At 34.8% G+C, this 10,664-nt stretch overlaps 1 protein-coding gene across 1 annotated transcript; it reads right to left on the bottom strand.

Moving 5' to 3' along the window:
- Positions 1-8,927: 8,927 nt before the first annotated feature.
- LOC148924196 (putative F-box protein At5g38810) lies at positions 8,928-10,055 on the bottom strand. Its single transcript, XM_089058171.1, has one exon. The coding sequence runs from the start codon at positions 10,053-10,055 to the stop codon at positions 8,928-8,930; it is 1,128 nt and encodes a 375-aa protein (XP_088914297.1).
- Between the last annotated feature and the right edge of the window lie 609 nt (positions 10,056-10,664).

The raw sequence follows: 10,664 nt of genomic DNA, 5'->3' as shown, positions 1-10,664 counted from the left end.
ACAATATTTGTTGTTTTATCAATTGGCAATTTGTTGTAGATTATAATTATTGCAAAGCCAAAGGTTCTGAGATACTTAATTCAATCGTCACAACTCATATTAGAAAATTATTAAACCTTTTCAAGTTACATTCTTATTTAAAATGTCAATATATGTGCTACTTCATTCAAGATGTCCATCTTATCTTTTTTAATTCATCTCATTAAAATTGTCCATTTTTTATATTTGGAAATAAATTCATCTCTTATTTATTTTCATTAAAATGTTTTTCATACTCATTCCGTCCCCGATTAATTGTCATTTTTTTCCATTTCGGTCAGTACCTCAATAATTGTCACACTTCATTTTTACCATAAATGGTAAGTAGGTCCCATATTTTACTAACTCACTTCACTCACATTTTATTATAAAACCAATATAAAAAGTGGGTCTCACATTCCACTAACTTTTTCAACCAACTTTTCTTTACATTTCTTAAAATCCATGCCCGGTCAAAGAGTGATAATTAATCGGGGAACGGAGGAAGTATTTTTCAACACAATTTAATAGTACTATGATTGCGACCCAAATCGTATATGATAAAATTTGAGTCACAAATTAAGATACTCTGTCCACAAGTCCCATTTTTCCATTTTAGTCCGTCCATGAATAGGAGTCCCAGATCATTTTTACTATAAATGGTAATAGGGTATAACCTTCCACTAACTCATTTCACTCACATTTTATTTAAAACTAATACTCCCTCCGTCCGCCATTGGAAGTCCCATTTCTTGACGGCACATGTTTTAAGAAATGTTAAGAAAAGTAGGTGGAAAAAAGTTAGTGGAATAGGGGTCCCACTTATATATACTCCCTCCGTCCGCGAATAGGAGTCTCGTTTGTTGGACATTATTTATCATCATATGTTCAAAATTACATAATTGAATATAAATAAAGCAAGATCTTCGAACAACATGTCCAACAAACGGGACTCCTATTCACGACGGAGGGAGTAGAAGAAAATTAATCGCCTCGAGAACCAATTTCTAAAAAAAAATAAAAATGCAAACAAGCCCTGCTGTCGTAGCCAAATAAAAACAATTATCACCTATGGCTAGGGGTGGCGAAGCGGGTTACCCGTGGGTACCCGCACCCGACAAGTCGGGTACCCGTATCCGATTGTAGCAAAATTTATTGTCCCAATACCCGCCCCGCGACATACCGGGATTACCCGATACCCGTGTCGGGTATCCCGTACTCGACATTGCGGGTACCGTACCCGACCCGAAATCCTAATAAAAAATTTGAAAACCATAATAACAGTCAATGGTCCCTAATTTACTTTATTGATATCGATGGTAAACGTTGAATAGACTGAGAATAAAAGTGAAGGGATACTCTATAGCTAGTTCCTGTGAGTTTTCAATTGTATGTTCGTTGGAATATGAAAATATTTTAAAAGAACTCTTAGATTATACTATGAAGTATAAAGTACTTCCACTACTCCGCCTTAATAAAGACATTTAATTTTCTTCACTAATTTTGGAAATATAATAATATAAATATTCCTCTCCACATTATTATTTCTCTTACTTTATTTTTGCTCCGTTCTAAATATTTATTTTTAATTTTTCAAAATGAGTGCGTATATGGCTATTATTATTTAACTATTTACTTTTTTTCATCCACTTTAACTATTTGAAACACCTCTGTTAATATGAAAAGGATGGAGTATTAAAAGTGGAATATGGCTAATACTAATAATAACGGGTATTATCGGGACTAACGGGTATACCCACGCGGGTAGCGGATATACCCGCTATCCGCAAAATTCTAAAACACACTACCCGATCCCGCCCCGTTTCCCGTTATCATCGGGTAGCGGGTACTCAATACCCGGCGGGTAGCGGGTCGAGATGGAAATTACCTATTACCCGCTACCCATTTGCCACCCCTACCTATGGCGTGTCAAATCATACGAACTCAACATAAAAATGAAAATTGAAAGTTGAAACACAGTTTGTTCTCATAGTACTAAAAAAAATCGAAAAAAATGATCTCCAAAATTTACAATCCGGCCCGAAATCAGCCGTTTACACAATCCCAAAGCCCGCAATAATTTGTCGCCTCACACGTGTCAAATTCCAGAATCAGGATCCTACGTCATGTATATAAGCCATATTTCATGCATGCCACGGTTCCACATGTTGATAAATTGATACTATTGTTATGATAAATCAAGTTACTTGGAATATAATTGATACGGAGTTACTATAAATTTAATCATTTTTTAAAAACTATGAAAACTTGATAAAAAACCAATAACCTATAGAATTTAATACTCCATGTTAGTAGGCCGTTTTCAATTTCTTGGACGACTCGATTTAAACAGAATTATATGAGCATAACTTAAGATTCTGCTCCCTCCGTCCCAGATTAAGAGTCACTTTTTGTCATAAAAGTCCGTCCCAGTTTAAGAGTCACTTTTAGAATTTTCCATATTTGGTCATACAATTTTACCCCATTTTTCATCAAAATTACATAAAAATGCCATTATCTACATTAAAATAAATCAAAACAAAAATCAAAAGTCAAAAGGGACCCACCTTCAACCAACTTCACCATCTCACTTCATTTATTACACACTCTACCATCTCAATTCATTTATTACACACTCCAACATCTCACTTCATTTATTACACACTTCAACTCTTTCTTAAAATCCGAGCCATAACAATAAGTGACTCCAAATGTGGGACGGAGGGAGTACTTAATATATTACTAACTCGGTCCCTCAAATTTTGACACACTTTGACCCGACACGAGTTTTAAAAAATTTAATGAAAAGGAGTTGAAAAAGTGGGTGGGATGTGAGTCCTACTTTTAAAGTACTCCCTCTGTCCCGCTTTAGCAGTCCCATTGACTTTTTTGCACTCGTTTTGTAAAAATGATAATAAATAGTTAAAGTAGAGAAATAATAAAGTAAAAAAGACAATAATATAGAGAAGAGTCTTATCTATATTATTCTTTTTTTTACTTTATTATTTTTCCACTTTAACTATTTATTATCATTTTTATAAAACGAGTGCAGAAAAGTCAACGGGACTGCTAAAGCGGGACGGAGGGAGTATTAGTTTATAATAAAATGTGAGTAGGAATGAGTTAGTGGAATATGTGGTCCACTACGAAAAATGGTAAAAAATGAAGTATGTCAAATTTTCAGGGACGGACCAAAATAGTAAAATGTGTCAAAATTTGGGAGACGGAGGTAGTAATATTCATAATTTTTGTGCCCAAATATTTATGAAAACGATTTCCGGGCTAAACCTACGTATGAATTGTTTAGAGCATCCATTATAGGGGCGGCGCGCCGGCCGCCCCGTTCGCGGCTTAGCCGCGGCGGGCTATAGCGGATGAGGCGTCCGCCCCGGGGGCGGACGAATTTGATGGGGCGGACGGACATTCACCGCGATTGCGGCGAGGACGGGCCGGAGGAGAGAGAATCGCGGCGGCCACCGCGCCTATCTATTGTGCGGTGGTTTCGCCGCGACGGTCGCCGTTTCTGCCCTTTTTTTTTTTTTTTTTAATTCGAGTAATTATTTTTTTTGGCTTATTTAAATACCCCACCCATTTGTTTTTCACTCCACACCCATTTTAAGATAATTGAATAAAATATACAAAGCATAAAGTGAAATGTGGCTAACAAAAGTGTCCACTATTGCTACGGACACGTTTTATTGTGGCCGTGGATAAATAAAAAGTGGCTATAGAAAAAAAAAATTATCCACCAAATAGTGTCCACCTACAGTGGACGCTCTTGGCCTCTAAAAACTTACTTATTTTAACATTTAGCCCAAAATAAACTACATATGGGCACATTACCAAAAAACTACATATGGGCAAAATCATAATAAGCTTTATGAGTCTACGACTAATAAGCCAGATTTTTAAAAGTGTAGAACAAATCAAATTTTAATTATTTTTTATAATTTATTTGGCAATTTACCCTAGTTTGAACTATAATTCACGACATAAAGTGATATCACTTGAATTCAGTTGGTTCCATCCGACAATTTAACTATGAGTTACTCCAAACAATAAATGCAAATATATTCTTATTTTTGATATATAGTAAAAACATTTATACTTTTTAAATTAAGATATCTCTCGCCCATTACACTATTTTGTTCAATTTATACTTTCAATTTTTGTACTTCGTCTCACTAGTAAGCTGCGTTTCTTTTCCTCTTTCTTTTGATTTTTCGTTTTATCCCCCTTTTTTCATTCAAATAATTTGTCTAAATTCTTACCAATTATTTTCTAGATTTGATTATGGAGGTGAATGTGGTGCACCAATTGGACAAGGAAAGGGGCATGCATTACTGCTGAAGATTCCGAGCCCATCACACAAAAAAAATAGTTTCGAGCTCATTACTGTTGTTCACTTTGTAATGATACGTGAATGCATCAGATTTTTGGGGACGGACGGAAATGATAAGTGAAATATGAGGTCCACTAAAAAACATGATAAGTGAAAGGTGACAAATTTTTGGGACGGACAAAAAAAAAATTAAGTGACAAATTTTTAGGGACGGGGGATTGTAACATTTATAAGCGAGTACTATTATTTATTTCTAGTTTAATAACAAACTGCTTTTGAAAACCGTGCTTAATCGTTATTTAAGCAATTTTATTTTTAAAAAAACGTTCTATTTAGTTACCAAAAATTATTTTCATCATTTTATACTTTTCTTAACTTATTAACTTTGTACTATATAGTTTTACTCATACTACTATTAATTAATTCCATCCATGATTTCTAAGAATTTTGCCCTTAGTTGATAAATTGCATGTCGAGAAAAATGATTTATGACTAGGCACTATTTTGGGATGTTATAGCGTGTTAAAATTCTAATATCTTGTCCCACATCGGCTTGGTGATGATCCTAGCTTCTCTATATAAGTGCGGATAACCCTCCCCTTATGAGGCCTTTTAAGGGGTGAGTGGCCCATTTCTAATATAGTGAGTAACATTTACCCACAAAATTTGGAAATTGATTATAGACTATGGAGTGGCGCATAGTTAACACAAAAAACCTTGAGTAGCTAGACTTGAAAAAAAAAATAAAAAATAATAGTAGTGGTAATAATTGCCTCATTTAATTTATCTCCCTAAATCACAGCATCATCCATTAATTGATACTACTCCATATATATATTATGGAATTATTTTACTCCTACTACTTAATTCTCATTTTAAAATGTGTATTTTCGTTAGAAACCAAGCTAAATATACTACTCCATCAAAATATTTTACTAATATTAATATTAGTCCATTACAAATAGACTCCCGAGCCAAGATAGTAGAGTAAATATCACCAAGATACTTAGTTGTTGTTTTATAATGGAAAAATACAATTATATTTGAACTCTTAAATCCATAGGTTCTAATTTATCAAAACCACATTATATGTATCAAACCATCATCATGTTACTATTGTAGTATAAAGAGATACTCCTCAATAGTCAACGAGGCATATTGATATGTTATTTAACACTTAAACGCCATAATTAAGGTCATGGACATTATAAATTGATAGCTTAAATATTAGAAATATGCTTTCAATTTTTTTTCTTGTATACATTAGCGTTTGTTTAATCCATATATACGCGATTTTAAAAAGTGTAGAACGAATCAAAATTTTATTATTTTTTTATATAATTTATCTGGCAATTTACCATAATTTGAACTATAATAAATCAATCAAACAAAACTACTCCATAATTCACGACGTAAAGTGATATTATCGCTTGAATTCAGTTGGTTCCTTTCAACCATTTACCGTGTGAATATAAACTCTAACTCTGAGCTACTAAAAAGCCAATATATTCTCATTTTCGATATAAATTTTTTTTACTTTCAATTTAGATATCTCGCCCATTACACTATTTCGTTCAATTTATACTTTCAATTTTATATTTCTTTCTATTTTTCATTTTTAGCGCCCTTTCTCCGTTCAATTTATTTGTCCAATTTCTTCCACTATGGAATGGTAGTATCACAAATTCACAATTATTTTTTTTTTAAAAAAATACAGAAATCTGAGTTCTGTAGGACTCTAAATGGGCTTGACCAGTTTGAGGCCCACGAAAAAGGGTTATTATATTTATAGTTGAAGTAGCCCATTAATATGATTGGGGCCCATTTTTACTAACAAAGCTAATAGACATATCATTTAAATTTTTTCATTCGCCAAAGTTTTGTGATTCATTTTGACATTTTAGTTATTTAGGTGTATATAATATTTAACGTTACTTTTGATTTATCGATATTGCAATCATTCCATTCAGGGACGATTTCTACGTAGGCCAAGTCGCCGCTCCAGCATGGGTTTGGTGCCGCATTCCAACCGACCTCACCTAGTACTAGTCTTCTCGTACATGGCATAAACGTTCTATTATTCGACAAGTTGATAGAAATTTAAATTCAGAATCAAACTTCGTAATTGGCATAGTAGGGGACGTTCTATTTATCAACAAGTTAATAGAAATTTAAATGCCGAATCGAATCGAATCGAATTTCGTAATTGGTAGCGGGGGACTTTAGGTTTCATACAGATAGGGTGAGAAGAAAGTGATGACAAAGTATTAGGGCTTGAATAGTTATTTAGGATGAACTTTTCATGAAATAAGTGATATTAGCTCATTTTACTAGCTTCAATTCTTTCCTTTAAGACTAACCCTAGAGAGGAAATTTTATATAGTATGAATCGTTTTAGCTTTGCTATTTCTTATCTTGGAAAATCAGGAAAACTTTCGAAACATTTTTAAAAATGTTTAAACGTGATTATGTTTATTTTCAAACAAAATATTTAGGTGCCACGCTTGTTGTGTGTGTATGTTAAGTTACTCTCATCTATAACAAGATGATAATGTATTAATTAACCTTCCTACCCACACAAAGGAAATTAATAACATGCAATTTAAGTCTAAAAATACTTATGTATATATGAGAGCTACGTACTAGCTTGATAAAGTAAAAACCGAGTAATATCTATCTATTGCTAGTTAAGGTATGGACTCTATTTGGAACCCATGAACACAACTATTTTTATGGTAAGTACATGTTTTCAACATCCAACCTTTAATGGTTTCAAATTTAATTTATTTTAATATAATGTAGTACTCCCTCCGTCCCATAAAAGTTGAGTCGTATTCCTTTTTAGTCCGTCCCAACAAAGTTGAGTCATTTCCTTTTTTAACTAAAGACAAAACATCTAATCACTCTTATTTTATTCCATCATTTACTTTTCTCTCTTATCTTTCCTACTTTTTTCATCTCTCCTGTTTATTTAATATAAATTCTTAATCTCCGTGCCCAAAAGTTTTCTCTCAACTTTTATGGGACAGAGGGAGTACATAATAGTATAGGGGCATGTTAATGGTTTCAAATTTAATTTATTTTAATATAATGTAGTACATAATAGTATAGGGGCATGTTAGGGTGCCACCATCCCTTAAAATAACACCATACCACTATTTCTAGCCAATCATTTGTACACGTGGACGAATAATAAGCTGCCACGTGGCAAAAAAAAAAAAAAAACCTCAAAAAAGACGGGCAGCAATTTTGTAGCCTTTAAACAACAATTATTCTTGAACAGCAATATCCAACACGTTAGACAGCAATCTTGCTGTCTAACGTGTTGGATATTGCTGTGTAGCGTTTATAATGTTGCTATATAAGCGTTGTCACGTTGTCATTTTAAGAGGGATTGTCATTTTAACACAAACCTTATATCTTCAAATATTAAATGATTACTGTGGAAGAAAAAGGGATGATTAACTACTACGTATATCACTATCAGCCCATGGAGCCCAAAATCGCAGAAAAATGGAATGTAAATTTCTAAACAAATAAATATAGGTATGAACATCATTAGTCAACAGTTAACTGTCATGATCAATACATCAAAATATGAAATAGCCAAAACGAGATGAAAGCTTACTTTTACTGTTTTACTACCATTTACTACAATCATAAGAGTAATACTTACATTCGAGTATGAACTAAAATATCGACCACTACTAAAACAATCAACAACCAATATATGCATCATAATATTTACATAAAGTCTTTGTATCCATAGTATGCATCATAATTATATTATTACTCCCTCCGTCCCACTTTAGCAGTCCCATTGACGGAGGGAGTAGTATTTACATAAATCCATAGTACTATATGCAATGCATGCTTCACACGAAACGTCGAAAGAAGACGGGCATTTCGAACCTGTCACGGCCGGGTCCGCGCCATAGCTCGACGAAGTCGCAGTCCACGGGCCTCCCTGGGATCAGCTCGGTCCATGCACCCTCGAGGACCACGAACTTGCCCTTCCACAGCCGCACCACCGCCGCGTGCCGCTTCTGATTGCCCCCGGCCTCGTCGGCGTCGTACACCACCGCCGGCAGTCCCTGCGGGCTGCCCAACGCAGCTTTCTCCTCTGGCTTCACCCCTTTTAAGAAGAAGTAGGTACTCGAGTCATTGAGGAACAGCGAGCCGGGGCCGGAAATCGTGCTGTGCGTCAGAAATCGGCAATGCATCGTCTCCTTCAACTTGTGTCGGAGCCGATCAACTCGGGCACCGAGATCACACTCCAGCCGTGGTCGTGGCGGATCCGGCCTCCTTTCTTCCTCCGCAACAGCCTCTTTGCCTTTCTTTGATCGCTTCCCTCTCCCTCTTTCTTCACCGCCCTTTTCCGACTACTTCCGCCCGCTCGAGCTTCGATGTCGAACAACTTCTCTACTTCCCTTCTCTCCATTTTTAGAGAAGGGAAGACCACCACCACTTTATTTCCCCTCTCTCGATGTCGAACAACAGCCTCTACTACCGCCCTTAGGAGATTCCTTTCAACCCTTGTTGATAAGGAAAAAAAAAAATGTACAAATCAAAACGAGATTACATTTTCCAATCCTAAATTTCTTTTGAGTGAAAGGAAACTTGGAGTGAGAAGAATGGCATTGATATAGTAACAATCATTATCCATTTTCCCAAATAAACCAATTTCTGCAACATTACTCGTTTCTTTGGAGTAGTAAAAAAAGCGTTTCTCATACCATAACATTAGCATGTCACCATTTCTGTAAACTTTGAGATATTGAAGATGTTTCCACGCATGTGCATCATCATAAAAATTATCATTATAGACAAAGAAACCAAAAAAAGGTTCTTTTAGAATGAGTTGCATCTCACTCCAACATTTCTCAGCCTGTTCATATTTCGTCAACAACCAGATGACATTATTACTGATATATGGATAATCATCGCAAAAACACAGGCAATCCCCCAAAGTATACAACTTCCCCTGGAATCCTATTCTTTCACGAGGAGGCGCGGAGAAGGTGCTAAAACGTTCTGTTTCAAGATCAAAGCAACAAACAAAAGGATGATCCAACCGATTTGAAACTAACCAATGAAGGTTGCCACTAACAAATGCACCCCCGGAACCGAAACAACGATAAAACGAGGGGGTAGCAACTTCAACGCGTCTCCACAAAGATCCCGTTTCAAGAGTGTATACATGACATCCATATTTAGGATTAAAATAGACAACCTTATGTTGTCCGCTTATTTTGCTCACTCCAAATCCATAACAATCTCCCCTACGGTGAGTAAGAGATCCACGGAGCTCAACAAATTCCCGGGTGATTGGATTGCATACGTAAAGATGATCACTAAAAGGATTTTTTAGAAGAAGCAAACCATTGATAGAACCCTGTATTGTTGATGCCTGAGGGAAATCAAACTTGGTGATTGGATCTTGCTTTTTCTCATATTCAAAAACATCTTCTTCCAATTTGAAAAGATTGAACCAATTTGAATTTGTAGCGGGCATCGAGACAAGTAGGGCGGGGTTGGATTTCAAAAGATGAGCCTTGAGAAAAACTTCACTCTCAATGAGACTGAGCCATGGTTTACTAACGCATTTGCAAATTGCAATATTTTGAAGAGAGAGTCTTAATAGGATCTCAGTGAAGATTTCTGGTGGGAGGCATTTGAACAAATCTTTCTTCATTTTTGGATTGATCGTTTTCTAACTTTAACCTCTAATCACAAAAAGAGTAAACAATATATATGAGCATAGATTGCGAATTCTTGAGAGATAATCTAAAAAAACACAGATCCCAAATAGTAGTAATACTTTATCAAAAAAAAAGGCCTAGTCAAGACAATAAGCCTTTCAATGCGAAATCCGATATTCAAGCGTATAATTGTGCGAACTCAATATTGTAGACAATGATCCAAACGTGTGGAAATAAATACTACTCCATGATTATATTTATGAGGATATAATGAATTAAAAATAGAATATTTTTTTTATTTCATAATATTTTGTATAATAATGCACACAGACACATTATATCGTAATAATAAGTTTTGCCTCATAATAAGTGAATATATACGAATTACAATTATGTAAATTGTGAATTACAAAGATTTGGTTAAATAACATAGAATATAAATAACGTGGATTTGGTTTGATAACATGAATATGAATTTGAAACATGGATTTAAATCCATTTAATTGGCTACTTCATTTTTTTTGTTTTTCTCTTATGCGTGTTTTCTAGTTTTATCGGTCAGAATCATACTGCTCCAATTGTGAGCCACAATTAAGCTATAT

Source organism: Salvia hispanica, chromosome 5 (assembly GCF_029641045.1).
Source record: "Salvia hispanica isolate PSC_SH4W2 chromosome 5, Shi_PSC_v1, whole genome shotgun sequence".
Taxonomy (NCBI): domain Eukaryota; kingdom Viridiplantae; phylum Streptophyta; class Magnoliopsida; order Lamiales; family Lamiaceae; genus Salvia; species Salvia hispanica.
The sequence above is the reverse complement of the archived record's forward strand: the minus strand, read 5'-3'. Positions and strand labels throughout refer to the sequence as shown.